At 47.6% G+C, this 19,405-nt stretch overlaps 1 protein-coding gene across 1 annotated transcript; it reads right to left on the minus strand.

Moving 5' to 3' along the window:
- Positions 1 to 477: 477 nt before the first annotated feature.
- Positions 478 to 17,859, minus strand: cd99l2 (CD99 molecule-like 2; the record flags this gene model as incomplete). Its single annotated transcript, XM_080519349.1, has 9 exons — positions 478 to 586; positions 2,919 to 2,984; positions 3,076 to 3,195; positions 3,386 to 3,436; positions 4,216 to 4,335; positions 11,023 to 11,136; positions 15,479 to 15,565; positions 16,866 to 16,919; positions 17,799 to 17,859. The coding sequence occupies 9 exons, from the start codon at positions 17,857 to 17,859 to the stop codon at positions 525 to 527; spliced, it is 735 nt and encodes a 244-aa protein (XP_080375475.1). The 3' UTR covers positions 478 to 524.
- Positions 17,860 to 19,405: the final 1,546 nt, after the last annotated feature.

Below are 19,405 nucleotides of genomic sequence, written 5' to 3' on the forward strand. Positions count from 1 at the left end.
AGGCCCGAAAGGAAGGGGGGAGCGGGGGCTTGTCAGACAAGTGACGGGGCGGGGGGGGGGGGGGTGAGCCTGGAGCCGCAGGTTTCTATCAGGAAGCGGAACCAGTCCATTAAAACCAGGAAATGGTGCAACAATTCATCGTCCAATCAGAGGAAGAAAAACTCAACATCTGAAAATAAGAAACCTCTGAATTCATAAAGGGAATTAACAAAATCACAACAGGAGCCGTGTGTGTGTGTGTGTGTGTGTATGTATGTGTGTGTGTGTGTGTGTGTGTGTGTGTGTGTGTGTGTGTGTGTGTGTGTGTGTGTGTGTGTGTGAGAATACACACACATACGGCTGAAAGCAATAAATTAAACATCTAGACAAACTAAACTGACATTTTCCAAAAATTAAACATTTTCACATTAAGGGTAAAAGAACTATAAACCTTTTGTGTGTGTGTGTGTGTGTGTGTGTGTGTGTGTGTGTGTGTGTGTGTGTGTGTGTGTGTATGTGTGTGTGTGTGTGAGTGAGTGTGTGTGTTACACAGCATTCTCTTCAGTGGGGGGCTCAGCGTTGGGCGGCTCCAGCAGAGTCTGTTGGACTGCGAAGACAAAACGACACAAAGATTTTCTTTAACGTTGCATCAGAAAACATGAATCGTCTCACCGTGACTCCGCCCACCGAGGGGTGGACATGTCCTCCACCTGTACAGGTCACGGTGTAAATGGACGGAATGTTCTCCACCTTTACATGTGACGTAGGAAAGTCCTGTACAGGTTACGGTGCAGTAAAACGTTGAACCCTCCAGGTTCTTCTTGTCGCCTGCAGGTGGCGCAGTGAAGCTCGTGTTCAGAGAAGTTTTCTCTTTTCACACGTTTCTAAAATATGGTTTCTGGAAGCCGTTTTCTTTAACTTTCAATGCTGTTGCCATGGAAACCACCGAAGGAAGTAAAACTTGGCGTTTTCATCTGAAAGCTTCATGTGATCATCTGGACTATTCCAGGGAGTGTTCAGGAACATGACAGGAAGTGTTCAGGAACATGACAGGAAGTGTTAAGAAACATGACAGGAAGTGTTAAGAAACATGACAGGAAGTGCTCAGGAACATGACAGGAAGTGTTAATAAACATGACAGGAAGTGTTAAAAAAACATGACAGGAAGTGTTAAGAAACATGACAGGAAGTGTTAAAAAAACATGACAGGAAGTGTTAAGAAACATGACAGGAAGTGCTCAGGAACATGACAGGAAGTGTTAAGAAACATGACAGGAAGTGCTCAGGAACATGACAGGAAGTGTTAATAAGCATGACAGGAAGTGTTAAAAAACATGACAGGAAGTGTTAAGAAACATGACAGGAAGTGCTCAGGAACATGACAGGAAGTGTTAAAAAAACATGACAGGAAGTGTTAAGAAACATGACAGGAAGTGTTAAGAAACATGACAGGAAGTGTTAAAAAAACATGACAGGAAGTGTTAAGAAACATGACAGGAAGTGTTAAGAAACATGACAGGAAGTGCTCAGGAACATGACAGGAAGTGTTAAGAAACATGACAGGAAGTGCTCAGGAACATGACAGGAAGTGTTAATAAGCATGACAGGAAGTGTTAAAAAACATGACAGGAAGTGTTAAGAAACATGACAGGAAGTGCTCAGGAACATGACAGGAAGTGTTAAAAAAACATGACAGGAAGTGTTAAGAAACATGACAGGAAGTGTTAAGAAACATGACAGGAAGTGCTCAGGAACATGACAGAAAGTGCTCAGGAACATGACAGAAAGTGCTCAGGAACATGACAGAAAGTGCTCAGGACTTTTACAGGATGTGTTGCGGAACATGACAGGGAAGTGCTCAGGAACATGACAGGGAAGTGCTCAGGAACATGACAGGGAAGTGCTCAGGAACATGACAGGGAAGTGCTCAGGAACATGACAGGGAAGTGCTCAGGAACATGACAGGGAAGTGCTCAGGAACATGACAGGGAAGTGCTCAGGAACATGACAGGGAAGTGCTCAGGAACATGACAGGGAAGTGCTCAGGAACATGACAGGAAAGTGCTCAGGAACATGCCAGGAAGTGCTCAGGAACATGACAGGGAAGTGCTCAGGAACATGACAGGAAGTGCTCAGGACTTTTACAGGATGTGTTGCAGAACATGACAGGAAGTGCTCAGGAACATGCCAGGGAAGTGCTCAGGAACATGACAGGGAAGTGCTCAGGAACATGACAGGGAAGTGCTCAGGAACATGACAGGAAAGTGCTCAGGAACATGACAGGAAGTGCTCAGGAACATGACAGGAAGTGCTCAGGACTTTTACAGGATGTGTTGCAGAACATGACAGGGAAGTGCTCAGGAACATGATAGGGTAGTGCTCAGGAACATGACAGGGAAGTGCTCAGGAACATGACAGGAAGTGCTCAGGAACATGACAGGAAGTGCTCAGGAACATGACAGGGAAGTGCTCAGGAACATGACAGGAAGTGCTCAGGAACATGACAGGAAGTGCTCAGGAACATGACAGGAAGTGCTCAGGAACATGACAGGGAAGTGCTCAGGAACATGACAGGGAAGTGCTCAGGAACATGACAGGGAAGTGCTCAGGAACATGACAGGAAGTGCTCAGGAACATGACAGGAAGTGCTCAGGAACATGACAGGGAAGTGCTCAGGAACATGATAGGGTAGTGCTCAGGAACATGACAGGGAAGTGCTCAGGAACATGACAGGAAGTGCTCAGGAACATGACAGGAAGTGCTCAGGACTTTTACAGGATGTGTTGAGGAACATGACAGGAAGTGTTCAGGACTATGCTCATGGACTGGATCTGTGAATTGCGTTTTCATCAGAACCCGATACCGATATTGGATCAGATCGACCCCATCCCTAGTGTGTGTGTGTGTGTGTGTGCACGCTATTGTGTGTGTGCAGTTACCTTGAGGTTCTGTAGCCACGACTGCTTCTGGGTTCTCAGCTTTCACCATGTCAGTGTTCAAACTCTCTGTTAGAACACACACAAACACACACTGGTACTGTTGTGTCTGTGCTGGTGTACGGGGTTCTGGTGTACGAGGTTCTGGTTCTGGTCTTACGCTGGAGGCTGAAGCAGAGCTTCTTCTTCTGGTATGAGATGTAGCTGCTGATGGCGCCGACAATCGCCATGGCAACGGCACTGACTATCCCTGCGATGGTTCCTATCTCAGCAGTTGTCTCTGGAACGCACACACAGGTTGAGAAACACACACACACACACACACACACACACACACACACACACACACACACACACACACACACACACACACACACACACACACACACACACACACACACACACACACACACACACACACACACACACACACACACACAGACACAGACACAGACACACGCTAAACTCACCACCGCTGTCGTCATGCTGGTTGATCTTGTCATCAGCGCCAGGACGCCCCCCTGTGGAGGGAGACGGTAGAACAGTCACTTCTGGTTGGGATGACTGTTGGGGGGGGGGGGGGGGCTGTGTGTGTGCGTGTGTGTGTGTGTGTGTGTGTGGGGGGGGGGTTTCGACCTTTGCCTTTGTCCGGTTTGTAGCCTTCATCAATCGCTTCGGTCAGATCTTTGTCAGATATCCGTCCTGACACACACACACACACACACACACACACACACACACACACACACACACACACACACACACACACACACACACACACACACACACACACACACACACACACACACACACACACACACACACACACACACACACACACACACACACCACAGTAGAAGTGCACATCAGAGTCAGGAAGTGCCCATCATGGTTCCGAACTCTATTAGGAACCGTGTACTGGTGAGTATTAACCATGAGTATTGGTTTGAACCAGAGTTGCACCGTTTCAGACAAACACAATGATTTAATGTTGTGGAAGGTTGCCCGTCAGCGCATTGATCGATCAGATGGAGTCGACTGACAGCAGGTCAAAGTTCACATCAGAACATCAACATGAAACACAGAACCTACAAACAACAAATCATCAGCAGTGTGATTCATCGCATCTCAGATCTCATAGCGTCCAGAACGATGAATCTAGTGAAGGTGTGAAGACGGGGCAGGTGATGAATCAGTGATGAATGAGGGAATCAGGTGATTATCTAAAGCGTCCATGTGCATCTTGAAATCTGCTCATGGTTGCGTTTATTCCACATTAAACCCTGATAATCAGGAGTTTAACAAAAGTGTAACTGTCTGACGGAGACACGCCACCGACCTCCCTGACCCTTCCTCCCATCACGCCCACTGAGGTCATTGCTCGGGTCCAAGGCATCAGCCAGGTCAAGGTCGTCAGCAGCTGAGGGGTTAAAAGGTCAGAAAACAATGATGAAGAACAAAACTGAACATCTTCGCAGTCTGAAACACCCTATGGAAACTGATTGAGACGCCTTGTGGAAACTGACTGTAACACCTTGTGGAAACTGACTGAGACGCCTTGTGGAAACTGACTGAGACGCCTTGTGGAAACTGACTGAAACGCCCTGTGGAAACTGACTGAGACGCCTTGTGGAAACTGACTGAAACGCCTTGTGGAAACTGACTGAGACACCTTGTGGAAACTGACTGAGACGCCCTGTGGAAACTGACTGAAACGCCTTGTGGAAACTGACTGAAACGCCCTGTGGAAACTGACTGAAACGCCCTGTGGAAACTGACTGAGACGCCTTGTGGAAACTGACTGAAACGCCCTGTGGAAACTGACTGAGACGCCTTGTGGAAAATGACTGAAACGCTCTGTGGAAACTGACTGAAACGCCCTGTGGAAACTGACTGAGACGCCTTGTGGAAACTGACTGAAACGCCCTGTGGAAACTGACTGAGACGCCTTGTGGAAAATGACTGAAACGCTCTGTGGAAACTGACTGAAACGCCCTGTGGAAACTGACTGAAACACCCTGTGGAAACTGACTGAAACGCCCTGTGGAAACTGACTGAAACGCCCTGTGGAAACTGACTGAAACACCCTGTGGAAACTGACTGAAATGCCTTGTGGAAACTGACTGAAACGCCTTGTGGAAATTGACTGAAACACCCTGTGGAAACTGACTGAAACGCCTTGTGAAAACTGACTGAAACGCCTTGTGGAAACTGACTGAAACGCCTTGTGGAAACTGACTGAAACGCCTTGTGGAAAATAACTGAAACGCCCTGTGGAAACTGACTGAAACACCCTGTGGAAACTGACTGAAACGCCTTGTGAAAACTGACTGAAACGCCCTGTGGAAACTGACTGAGACGCCTTGTGGAAACTGACTGTAACACCTTGTGGAAACTGACTGAAACGCCTTGTGGAAACTGACTGAGACGCCTTGTGGAAACTGACTGAGACGCCTTGTGGAAACTGACTGAAACGCCTTGTGGAAACTGACTGAGACGCCTTGTGGAAACTGACTGAAACGCCCTGTGGAAACTGACTGAGACGCCCTGTGGAAACTGACTGAAACGCCTTGTGGAAACTGACTGAGACGCCTTGTGGAAACTGACTGAGACGCCCTGTGGAAACTGACTGAAACGCCTTGTGGAAACTGACTGAAACGCCCTGTGGAAACTGACTGAGACGCCTTGTGGAAACTGACTGAAACGCCCTGTGGAAACTGACTGAAACACCCTGTGAAAACTGACTGAAATGCCTTGTGGAAACTGACTGAAACGTCTTGTGGAAACTGACTGTAACACCCTGTGGAAACTGACTGAAACGCCTTGTGAAAACTGACTGAAACACCCTGTGGAAACTGACTGAGACGCCTTGTGAAAACTGGCTGAAACGCCTTGTGGAAATTGACTGAAACACCCTGTGGAAACTGACTGAAACGCCTTGTGAAAACTGACTGAAACGCCTTGTGGAAACTGACTGCAACGCCCTGTGGAAACTGACTGAAACGCCTTGTGGAAATTGACTGAAACACCCTGTGGAAACTGACTGAAACGCCTTGTGGAAAGTGACTGAAACACCCTGTGGAAACTGACTGAAACGCCTTGTGGAAACTGACTGCAATGCCCTGTGGAAACTGACTGCAACGCCCTGTGGAAACTGACTGAAACGTCTTGTGGAAACTGACTGTAACACCCTGTGGAAACTGACTGAAACGCCTTGTGAAAACTGACTGAAACACCCTGTGGAAACTGACTGAAACGCCTTGTGGAAACTGACTGAAACGCCTTGTGGAAACTGACTGCAACGCCCTGTGGAAACTGACTGAGACGCCTTGTGAAAACTGACTGAGACGCCTTGTGGAAACTGACTGAGACGCCTTGTGGAAACTGACTGAAACGCCTTGTGGAAACTGACTGAGACGCCTTGTGGAAACTGACTGAAACGCCCTGTGGAAACTGACTGAGACGCCCTGTGGAAACTGACTGAAACGCCTTGTGGAAACTGACTGAGACGCCTTGTGGAAACTGACTGAGACGCCCTGTGGAAACTGACTGAAACGCCTTGTGGAAACTGACTGAAACGCCCTGTGGAAACTGACTGAGACGCCTTGTGGAAACTGACTGAAACGCCCTGTGGAAACTGACTGAAACACCCTGTGAAAACTGACTGAAATGCCTTGTGGAAACTGACTGAAACGTCTTGTGGAAACTGACTGTAACACCCTGTGGAAACTGACTGAAACGCCTTGTGAAAACTGACTGAAACACCCTGTGGAAACTGACTGAGACGCCTTGTGAAAACTGGCTGAAACGCCTTGTGGAAATTGACTGAAACACCCTGTGGAAACTGACTGAAACGCCTTGTGAAAACTGACTGAAACGCCTTGTGGAAACTGACTGCAACGCCCTGTGGAAACTGACTGAAACGCCTTGTGGAAATTGACTGAAACACCCTGTGGAAACTGACTGAAACGCCTTGTGGAAAGTGACTGAAACACCCTGTGGAAACTGACTGAAACGCCTTGTGGAAACTGACTGCAATGCCCTGTGGAAACTGACTGCAACGCCCTGTGGAAACTGACTGAAACGTCTTGTGGAAACTGACTGTAACACCCTGTGGAAACTGACTGAAACGCCTTGTGAAAACTGACTGAAACACCCTGTGGAAACTGACTGAAACGCCTTGTGGAAACTGACTGAAACGCCTTGTGGAAACTGACTGCAACGCCCTGTGGAAACTGACTGAGACGCCTTGTGAAAACTGGCTGAAACGCCTTGTGGAAACTGACTGTAACACCCTGTGGAAACTGACTGAAACGCCTTGTGAAAACTGACTGAAACACCCTGTGGAAACTGACTGAAACGCCTTGTGGAAACTGACTGCAACGCCCTGTGGAAACTGACTGAGACGCCTTGTGAAAACTGGCTGAAACGCCTTGTGGAAATTGACTGAAACGCCCTGTGGAAACTGACTGAGATGCCTTGTGGAAACTGACTGAAACGCGTTGTGGAAACTGACTGTAACACCCTGTGGAAACTGACTGAGACGCCTTGTGGAAACTGACTGAAACGCCTTGTGGAAACTGACTGAGACGCCTTGTGGAAACTGACTGAGACGCCTTGTGGAAACTGACTGAGACGCCCTGTGGAAACTGACTGAAACGCCTTGTGGAAACTGACTGAAACGCCCTGTGGAAACTGACTGAGACGCCTTGTGGAAACTGACTGAAACGCCCTGTGGAAACTGACTGAAACACCCTGTGAAAACTGACTGAAATGCCTTGTGGAAACTGACTGAAACGCCTTGTGGAAATTGACTGAAACACCCTGTGGAAACTGACTGAAACGCCTTGTGGAAACTGACTGCAACGCCCTGTGGAAACTGACTGAAACGCCTTGTGGAAATTGACTGAAACACCCTGTGGAAACTGACTGAAACGCCTTGTGGAAATTGACTGAAACACCCTGTGGAAACTGACTGAAACGCCTTGTGAAAACTGACTGAAACGCCTTGTGGAAATTGACTGAAACACCCTGTGGAAACTGACTGAAACGCCTTGTGAAAACTGACTGAAACGCCTTGTGGAAACTGACTGCAACGCCCTGTGGAAACTGACTGAAACGCCTTGTGGAAATTGACTGAAACACCCTGTGGAAACTGACTGAAACGCCTTGTGGAAACTGACTGAAACACCCTGTGGAAACTGACTGAAACGCCTTGTGGAAACTGACTGCAATGCCCTGTGGAAACTGACTGCAACGCCCTGTGGAAACTGACTGAAACGTCTTGTGGAAACTGACTGTAACACCCTGTGGAAACTGACTGAAACGCCTTGTGAAAACTGACTGAAACACCCTGTGGAAACTGACTGAAACGCCTTGTGGAAACTGACTGAAACGCCTTGTGGAAACTGACTGCAACGCCCTGTGGAAACTGACTGAGACGCCTTGTGAAAACTGGCTGAAACGCCTTGTGGAAACTGACTGTAACACCCTGTGGAAACTGACTGAAACGCCTTGTGAAAACTGACTGAAACACCCTGTGGAAACTGACTGAAACGCCTTGTGGAAACTGACTGCAACGCCCTGTGGAAACTGACTGAGACGCCTTGTGAAAACTGGCTGAAACGCCTTGTGGAAATTGACTGAAACGCCCTGTGGAAACTGACTGAGATGCCTTGTGGAAACTGACTGAAACGCGTTGTGGAAACTGACTGTAACACCCTGTGGAAACTGACTGAGACGCCTTGTGGAAACTGACTGAAACGCCTTGTGGAAACTGACTGAGACGCCTTGTGGAAACTGACTGAGACGCCTTGTGGAAACTGACTGAGACGCCCTGTGGAAACTGACTGAAACGCCTTGTGGAAACTGACTGAAACGCCCTGTGGAAACTGACTGAGACGCCTTGTGGAAACTGACTGAAACGCCCTGTGGAAACTGACTGAAACACCCTGTGAAAACTGACTGAAATGCCTTGTGGAAACTGACTGAAACGCCTTGTGGAAATTGACTGAAACACCCTGTGGAAACTGACTGAAACGCCTTGTGGAAACTGACTGCAACGCCCTGTGGAAACTGACTGAAACGCCTTGTGGAAATTGACTGAAACACCCTGTGGAAACTGACTGAAACGCCTTGTGGAAATTGACTGAAACACCCTGTGGAAACTGACTGAAACGCCTTGTGAAAACTGACTGAAACGCCTTGTGGAAACTGACTGCAACGCCCTGTGGAAACTGACTGAAACGCCTTGTGGAAATTGACTGAAACACCCTGTGGAAACTGACTGAAACGCCTTGTGGAAAGTGACTGAAACACCCTGTGGAAACTGACTGAAACGCCTTGTGGAAACTGACTGCAATGCCCTGTGGAAACTGACTGCAACGCCCTGTGGAAACTGACTGAAACGTCTTGTGGAAACTGACTGTAACACCCTGTGGAAACTGACTGAAACGCCTTGTGAAAACTGACTGAAACACCCTGTGGAAACTGACTGAAACGCCTTGTGGAAACTGACTGCAACGCCCTGTGGAAACTGACTGAGACGCCTTGTGAAAACTGGCTGAAACGCCTTGTGGAAATTGACTGAAACACCCTGTGGAAACTGACTGAAACGCCTTGTGGAAACTGACTGCAACGCCCTGTGGAAACTGACTGAAACGCCTTGTGGAAATTGACTGAAACACCCTGTGGAAACTGACTGAAACGCCTTGTGGAAAGTGACTGAAACACCCTGTGGAAACTGACTGAAACGCCTTGTGGAAACTGACTGCAATGCCCTGTGGAAACTGACTGCAACGCCCTGTGGAAACTGACTGAAACGTCTTGTGGAAACTGACTGTAACACCCTGTGGAAACTGACTGAAACGCCTTGTGAAAACTGACTGAAACACCCTGTGGAAACTGACTGAAACGCCTTGTGGAAACTGACTGCAACGCCCTGTGGAAACTGACTGAGACGCCTTGTGAAAACTGGCTGAAACGCCTTGTGGAAATTGACTGAAACGCCCTGTGGAAACTGACTGAGATGCCTTGTGGAAACTGACTGAAACGCGTTGTGGAAACTGACTGTAACACCCTGTGGAAACTGACTGAAACGCCCTGTGGAAACTGACTGAAACGCCCTGTGGAAACTGACTGAGATGCCTTGTGGAAACTGACTGAAACGCCTTGTGGAAACTGATTGAAACGCCTTGTGGAAATTGACTGAAACGCCCTGTGGAAACTGACTGAGACGCCCTGTGGAAACTGACTGAAACACCCTGTGGAAACTGACTGAAACGCCTTGTGGAAACCGACTGAAACGCCCTGTGGAAACTGACTGAGACGCCTTGTGGAAACTGACTGAAACGTCTTGTGGAAACTGACTGTAACACCCTGTGGAAACTGACTGAAACGCCTTGTGGAAACTGACTGAAACGCCTTGTGGAAACTGACTGAAACGCCCTGTGGAAACTGACTGAAACGCCCTGTGGAAACTGACTGAGATGCCCTGTGGAAACTGACTGAAACGCCTTGTGGAAACTGACTGAAACGCCTTGTGGAAACTGACTGAAACGCCCTGTGGAAACTGACTGAAACGCCTTGTGGAAACTGACTGAAACGCCCTGTGGAAACTGACTGAAACGCCCTGTGGAAACTGACTGAAACGCCCTGTGGAAACTGACTGAAACGCCCTGTGGAAACTGACTGAAACGCCCTGTGGAAACTGACTGAAACGCCTTGTGGAAACTGACTGAAACGCCTTGTGGAAACTGACTGAAACGCCCTGTGGAAACTGACTGAAACGCCTTGTGGAAACTGACTGAAACGCCCTGTGGAAACTGACTGAAACCTGAACCCTGTGGACCTCATGTCTGATTAAATCAAACTTTAAAAAATTGAAATAAACGTGAAGCATATCAAAGTTTGGAAAGGAAGAAGCGGAAGAGGCATGTTGTTGTGGCTCAGCAGCACCCACCTGGGGGTGTGTGGTTTGGTCTGGGGGGGGGGGGTGTCAGTCTGGGGAAGTGAGTCTGGGAGGGTCTGTGGTTTAGTCTGGGGGGGGGGGGTTCAGTCTGGGGGGGGAGGAGGGTGTGGTTCAGTCTGGGGGGGCTCAGGGTCTCACCTGGTTTGGGTTTAGCAGGAGCTCTGGTGACGGCAGGGACTTTGGGGACGAGTTTAGGAGCTTTGGTGGTGGAAGCAGCATCATCCAGGTTAAACAGGTCCTCCAGAGTGAAATCTGAGAGAGAGAGAGAGAGAGAGAGAGAGAGAGAGAGAGAGAGAGAGAGAGAGAGAGAGAGAGAGAGAGAGAGAAATGTGTTGGTGAGGGCCTAATAGAGGAGGGAGACCAGTCTCCTAGTGCCCCATGGTACCCGGAGGAACCAGCGCCCCATGGTACCAGGAGGAACCAGCGCCTCATGGTACCAGAAGGAACCAGCGCCCCATGGTACCAGGAGAAACCAGCACCCCATGGTACCAGGAGGAACCAGCGCCTCATGGTACCAGGAGGAACCAGAGGCACCTTGGAAAAGGAGGAACCAGTGCCTCATGGTACCCGGAGAAACCAGCACCTCATGGTACTCTGAGAAACCAGAGCCTCATGGTACCAGAAGGAACCAGTGCCTCATGGTACCAGGAGGAACCAGAGGCACCTGCTAAAAGGAGGAACCAGTGCCTCATGGTACCCGGAGAAACCAGCGCCTCATGGTACCAGCAGAAACCAGCGCCCCATGGTACCCGGAGAAACCAGAGCCACCTGGTAAAAGGAGGAACCAGTGCCTCATGGTACCAGGAGGATCCAGCGCCTTATGGTACCAGGAGGAACCAGCGCCCCATGGTACCAGGAGGAACCAGCGCCCCATGGTACCCTGAGGCTTAATACTATGTCTGTAGACTGACAACCCCCCCCCATGTAGACTGAACACCCCATGTAGACACCACCCACCTCAAAAACTACAAGAACACCACCACCTCAAAACTACCTCTGTTTCCAGATTTGTTCAAGCACTCTATTGTGGAACCGTCCATCCATCCATCCATTTTCTGCCGCTTATCCATGCCGGGTCGCGGAGGCAGCAGTCTGAGCAGGGTTGCCCAGACTTCCCTCACCCCAGACATTTCTTCCAGCTCTTCCGGTGGCACCCCAAGGTGTTCCCAAGCCAGCCGAGAGACATAGTCTCTCCAGCGTGACCTGGGTCTGCCCCGAGGCCTCCTACCGGAGGGACATGCCCGGAACATCTCCCGAGGGAGGCGTCCATCCGAAACAGGTGCCCGAGCCACCTCATCAGCGGCTCTACTCCGAGCTCCTCCCTGGTGGCTGAGCTCCTCACCCTATCTCTAAGGGTACGCCCAGCCACCCTACGGAGGAAGCTCATTTCAGCTGCTTGTATCCGGGATCTCGTTCTTTCGGTCATGACCCATAGTTCATGACCATAGGTGAGGGTAGGAACGAAGATCGACCGGTAAATCGAGAGCTTCGCTTTTTGGCTCAGCTCCTTCTTCACCACGACAGACCGATACAACGTCTGCATAACTGCAGACGCCGCACCGATCCGCCTGTCGATCTCACGCTCCATCTTTCCCCCACTCGTGAACAAGACCCCAAGATACTTGAACTCCTCCACCTGTGACAAGGTCTCTCCACCGACCTGGAGGGGGCAAGCTACCTTTTTCCGGTCGAGCACCATGGCCTCGGATTTAGAGGTGCTGAACTTCATCCCAGCTGCTTCACACTCGGCTGCGAACCGCGTCAGTGCACGCTGAAGGTCCAGGTTTGATGGAGCCAACAGAACCACATCATCTGCAAATAGCAGAGATGAGATCCTGTGGTCCCCAAACTGGACCCCCTCCGGCCCCCGGCTGTGCTTAGAAATTCTGTCCATATTTATGATGAACAGAATCGGTGATAAAGGACAGCCCTGCTGGAGGCCAACGTGCACTGGGAACAGGTCCGACTTACTGCTGGCAATGCGAACCAAACTCCTGCTCCGGGAATACAAGGACCGAACAGCCCTTAACAAATATTGTGGAACCGAAACGTGTAAAACCCAATCAGGACAATCAGACCTCAGTAACTTTAGACCAATTTCTAAACTTCCCTTTTTGGGCAAACTATTGGAAAAAAAAAGTGGTTTCACTGCGACTCTTATCATTCTTGGAGTCATATAACATCTATGTTACGTTTCAATCAGGGTCTGGTAAATGCCACTCCACAGAGACTGCTCTTTTGTAAGTGTCCAGTGACATCATGATGTCTGCAGACTCAGGGAGAGGCACAGTGTTGGTCCTGTCGGACCTCGCCTCAGCCTTCAACACAGTCAACCACCTGATTCCGATCAACAGGTTATGCGACCGGATTGGACTGTCGAGTCCAGTGCTTCATTGGTTCTCTTCATACCGGAGTGTCAGAACCTTCAGTGTGTCTGTCAACCATAAAATGTCCCAGTCGGCAATCTGCTGGGCGGTGTGCCCCAAGGCCCTGTTTTGGAGCCTCTCCTCTTTTTGTTGTATGTCCTTCCTCTGGGTCGGATAATCCATCAGTTCAGTGATGTGCCCCATCGTCTATTTGCAGACGACCTTCAGTTGTACTGTTCATTTAAGACTTCTGAGGTCCACAAACTGAACTCCTTAATCAACTGTCTCATACAAGTGAAGCTGTGGTTAAATGAAAATAATCTCCAACTGAACTTTGCCAAAACTGAGACACTTATCATTGCCCCAGATAGTGCCACCCCCACTATCAAACAGTACCAGATAGTGCTACGCCCACTATCAAACAGTACCAGATAGTACTACCCCCACTATCAAACAGTACTTGGGGGAACTGAGCCTTTCAGCCAAAACAAGACTGAGGAACTTAGGGGTGATCTTTGATGAGTCCATGTCACGGGAGCAACATTGTAGACGGTTGGTAAAAAACTGCTTTTTTCAGTTGCGTAGCATTGCCAAGCTCAGGTCCATGATGTCTAGAGAGGAGCTCGAAATGATTGTACATGCATTTGTGTCCTCACGCCTGGACTATTGCAACAGCCTCTTCATGTGTCTCAACAAAACAGAGCCGGCTCGGTTGCAGTTCGTCCAAAACTCAGCCGTGAGACTTTTGACCAGCACCAACATCAGGGCCCATATTACCCTGGTGTTGATATCTCTCCACTGGCTCCCAGTTGAGCTTCACATTGAATTTATAATACTGATGCTAACTTTTCGAACCCTACATGGTCAAGCTCCCGCTTACATTGCTGACCTCATAAAGCTCTACGGCTCAACTCGGAACTTGAGATCATCTGGGCAGAACTTGTTAATGGTTCCACATACTCGTTTTAAAACTCGGGGAGTCCGATCATTCAGAGTTGCCGCACCCCGACTGTGGAATAAACTCCCACTTGACCTGCGCTCTCTGGACTCAGTGGACATTTTTAAAAGGAGCCTAAAAATACATTTACTTACAAAAGCATACCAGTCCAGTCAACTCACGCTGCCACCAACCATCAGCATTGTTTTCTAGATGTTTTTTTTACCTGTTTTTTACTGCGAAGCACTCCGTGACCCTGTGTCTACAAGAACACCACCCACCTCAAAACCACAAAGTTGTAATTCAGCGGGTAATTCAGAGGGTTTTAAGCATGAACCTTTTTAAGGTCCTGCCCCAGTATCTCATCAGGATCGAGGTCAGGACGTTGACTTGCCTTCCAGAGATCTTACTTTTGTTTGGCGCACGTTTATGTCATCTTTGGCGTTAGAGATACTAGTTTCTGGCTGTCACTCGCTCCGCACAATCGGAGATATCCTTCTCTATAATGTATGACCATTTCATGACCACATTTCAGGAAATGTTGTCATGAAGCCTTCAAATCTGGCAGAAAACTGGGACTTCATGTCATTAATTGGCATCAGTATGGTGTCCGTCTTAGTCTCATGTTCGTCTGCCGTACCATGGCGCCTGGACGTGTCCTCTTCGCCCGTTGCACTAGCGTTAGCGGCTTCTTCAGTGTCCATAGTGTTACATGCTTTGCCTGTTGCTTTAAGTCTCAGATGCATTGTGGGAAGTGAAGTTGTCACTTGTTTTCGGTAGTTCGTTGTTCCCCGGCGCGATGCAGCAGGCGTGTGTTTGAGGCCTGAGATCCGTAGGAAGTTCATCACGAGATAAGAAGAATAACAGACCTGTGTTCACCAACTGCGGATGTCTTCCTTGAAGTTGTTTTCTTTGGGATTGAGTTGTTTTTCTTTGCGATAGCGGCATAGCAGAAGTTGCTTATGTAAAGTAAGCCTTGACGCAGTCCCAGAACAAGAGTTTTCTCAGGATTTAGGCATAGAAGTAGGACAATGAGCTAAAGTACATCTACTCAGCACGCCACCATAACCGGAAGTCAGTAGTTAAAGAGTTAACCTGAGAGTTAAAGACAACCTGGGGGTTAAAGAGTTGACTTGAGAGTTGGAGAGTTAACCTGAGCGTTAAAGAGTTAACCAGGTATAGTCTCCTGGGACGTTTTATAGACGGACTGATAATAAATGGAGTGATATTCAAGAGTTCTCACAACTCAAATGGCAAAAATGTGTTCTGCAGCTGGAGATCCTTCTCTCACCTCCTCCTGTTGCTGCTCCTCCTGCTGCTGCTCCTCCTGCTGCTGCTCCTCCAGGTGCTGCTGGGGCTTTAGGCTTCAGGGTCACTGCTGCTCACAGATGAAAAGTGTCCAGTGTAAAACCATCTTTCCATTGTTACCAGCTGTATTACCTCACAGGAAGAGACACCGCGAGTCACAAGGGGTCAAAGTTCACCAGGTTTATTTGGGAAATTCACCAAGTGGAGGTCCTGAAGGTCAAATCTCATCACGTGGCACTGGCACTGTGACAGAGCTGCTTGTTAAGAAGGGTTTCAAATTCTATTGGAGACTGAACAGGAAGCCAGCCAAGAGATCCGTTGAGAATCACTTTGGTTTACCAAGATCCACTGAGATCATCTGAGATATACTAAGATCTACTAAGATTTATTGAGATCCACTGTGATCGACTAAGCTCTGCTGAGAACCACTGAGATATACTAAGATCCACAGAGATCTGCTAAGATGTATTGATATCAACTAATATCTGTTGAGATCTACCAAGATCCACTGAGAACCACTGAGATCTACCAAGATCCACTGAGAACCACTGAGATCTACTAAGAACCACTGAGATCTACTAATATCTATTGAGATCTACTAAGATCCATTCAGATCCACCGTCTCACCCAACATGCATTAGAAAGATGTGGATGAGAGAGGTTCCATAACGTTCCATTCCATATCATACGTTATGGAATGTTACGTTATGGAATGCTACGTTATGGAATGCTACGTTATGGAACTTATCTTATGGAATGTTACATCATGGAATGTTACGTTACATTATGGAACATTACGTTATGGAATGTTGCGTTATAGAACATTGCGTTTTGGAACGTTACATTATGGAATGTTACGTTATGGAATCTTGTTATGGAACGTTACATTACGTTATGGAACGTTACGTTATGGAACATTACATTATGGAATGTTACGTTATGAACGCTACATTATGGAACGTTGCCTTATAGAACGTTACATTACGTTATGGAACGTTACGTTATGGAACATTACATTATGGAACATTACATTATGGAACGTTACATTACATTATGGAACGTTACCTTATGGAATGTTACATTATGGAACGTTACGTTATGGAACGTTACGTTATGGAACGTTACGTTATGGTATGTTACGTTATGGTATGTTATGGTATGTTACGTTATGGTATGTTACGTTATGGTATGTTACGTTATGGTATGTTACGTTATGGAACGTTACGTTGTGTTATAGAACGTTACCTTATGGAATGTTACATTATGGAACGTTACGTTATGGAACTTTTTGTTATGGATCTGATGTTTTGAAGAAACATTGTAAACATTAATTCTGAGTGTGTGTGTGTGTGCGTGTGTGTGTTACTCACGTGCTTTCCCATCACCCAGAGCATCTGAGAGCTCAAAATCCCCCTGAGAGACGACTGCAGAGAGGACACAGGACATGATGTCAGTACTGATCTGACTCTGTGTGTGTGTGTGTGTGTGTGTGTGTGTGCATGTACTTCGGCATGATGCTGCCTCCACCATGCCATGTGCAGTGGTTTCCTCAGCTGGCAGCCAGTCACAGCTGATGGGAGATGATTGGAGGAAAAGCTGTGCAGTGTGGAGGCAGTTATAGAGCAGCAGGTTGTAGAGCAGCAGGTTATAGAGCTGCATGTTGTAGAGCTGCAGGTTATAGAGCTGCAGATTATAGAGCAGCAGGTTATAGAGCTGCAGATTATAGAGCAGCAGGTTATAGAGCTGCATGTTGTAAAGCAGCAGGTTGTAGAGCTGCATGTTAATGAGCTGCAGGTCATATTGCTGCAGGTTGTAGAGCTACAGGTTATAGAATTACTGGTTACAATGGTCAAATGTTGAGATCAAAACTGGTTCATGTGTCGGAATGGACCAATCAGAGTCCAGACACCTCTCATCAATATGAGGCTACACACCCTCCATCATCCTGAGGTTACAGACTGTTGTATGCCTCCATATCTGCAGTGAGCCTCACAATCTGCTGATGTGACCAGTCTGACACACACACACACACACACACACACACACACACACACACACACACACACACACACACACACACACACACACACACACACACACACACACACACACACACGTGGTTTACCACTGTTTGATTTCACCGTTAATCCCCCCCCCCCCCCCCCCCCCGCCCCCCCGCAGTGCGCCTCCCGGGTGCATCCCGGGACAAAGCGTTGAACCGGCCTGCAGCACAGTGCGGCACCAAGAGCGGCGCGTCTCTCCCGGGCGGGCGGAGGTGCGTCCCTCCCGGCATGAAGCCTCACCTTGCAGCGGCAGCAGCAGCGGCAGTAGCAGGCAGAGAGCGCGCAGAGCACCGGGAGCCATGGTCCTGGTTCTTCCTCTTCACTAGCGGGGAATAAGAGGCCTGGAGCCGGGGAATAAGAGGCCTGGAGCCGGGGAATCTAGGGAGCCGAGAGCCGTGAATAACGGGTCTGGAGCCGGTCAGTCAGCGTGTGCGTCAGCCCCGCCCTCACAGCCGCAGAAAGGCGTGCACCAGCCCGCTTCCGGCCGGCTACAAAATAAAAGCTCATGCGCCACTCCATTTTCAAGAATAATGGCCTTGTTGGCTCTGTGACTGTGTGGTTTGGTAACACCACAGACAAAGAGAGGAGAGCTCTAAACAAGGTGCTCCGCTCTGCAAAGAGGACTGTGGACTGTGAGCTTCCTGTTCTGGAAGTTCTTTATAAATCCAGACTTTTAAACCGAGCACTTGGAATCGTCAATGACTCTTCTGGCCACCCTGGAAAAGCCTTGTTCCAGCTTCTTCCTTCTGGCAGAAGATATCGTTCGCTGAGATGCAGGACGTCTCGATATGCCAGCAGCTTCTTTCCACAAGCTGTTATCAGTCTAAACAGCACTTTTATGAATGATCTTGCACTTTATTGAATCTGTTTCAGTCGATCGATTTCACAGTGTCAATTGTTTACTGTTCTCTTTGTTTTATTTCTGTACTTTTATCCTGTTTTATTTATGTACTTTTTAATTAATGCTATTTTATGGCTGTACCTGTCTTGTGCACACTGGGGACTTTTACAAATTTATTCCAATGTGGTTTTACTGCAAATGGCAAATAAAATGAATCTGAATCTGAATCTCTTTTGGGCCTCAACATGTTTGAAAAATCACAAAATTGAGCCCAATATCAGGCCTGGTGGTGCATTACGTACTTCATTTGGTTTCACTTGGGTGGGGCAAAATGGCTCCACAGCGCCACCTGGAAATGGACAAAGATTCAGAAAAGTGGCTTGACAAAGGAGGATGAACTTTGGTAGGCATGCAGAGCGTACCAAGACCAGCAGATTAGTACACTTGTACATTTTTTTTGTCAGATCATTAGGAAAGACGCTATTTTCAGTTAAGTCTTCAAAATAAGGCAAAATAAGGTCTAGCAAAGCATTGGAATGTAACGACCTCCGCCTGGGGACTTGATCCAAACAAACATTGGTGTATTGGTGCATTGAACATTGGTGAACATTGGTGTATTGGTGTATCTGGTCGACCAGTACAGTTGTCCCATGCCAAAGAATCTGGAATTTTGCCAAAAACAGGGAGATGAATTATTATTATTATTATTATTATTATTATTATTATTATTATTATTATTATTATTATTATTATTATTATTATTATTATAATTATTATTATTATTATTATTATTATTATCATGATTATTATTATTATTATTATTATTATTATTATTATTATCATGATTATTATTATTATTATTATTATTATTATTATTATTATTATTATCATGATTATTATTATTGTTGTTGTTGCTGTTGTTGTTGTTGTTGTTGTCATAATGATGATGATGATGATGATGATGATGATGATGATGATGATGGCGGACAAAGCAAAAGTATACAAT

Source organism: Blennius ocellaris, assembly GCF_963422515.1.
Source record: "Blennius ocellaris genome assembly, chromosome: 23".
Taxonomy (NCBI): domain Eukaryota; kingdom Metazoa; phylum Chordata; class Actinopteri; order Blenniiformes; family Blenniidae; genus Blennius; species Blennius ocellaris.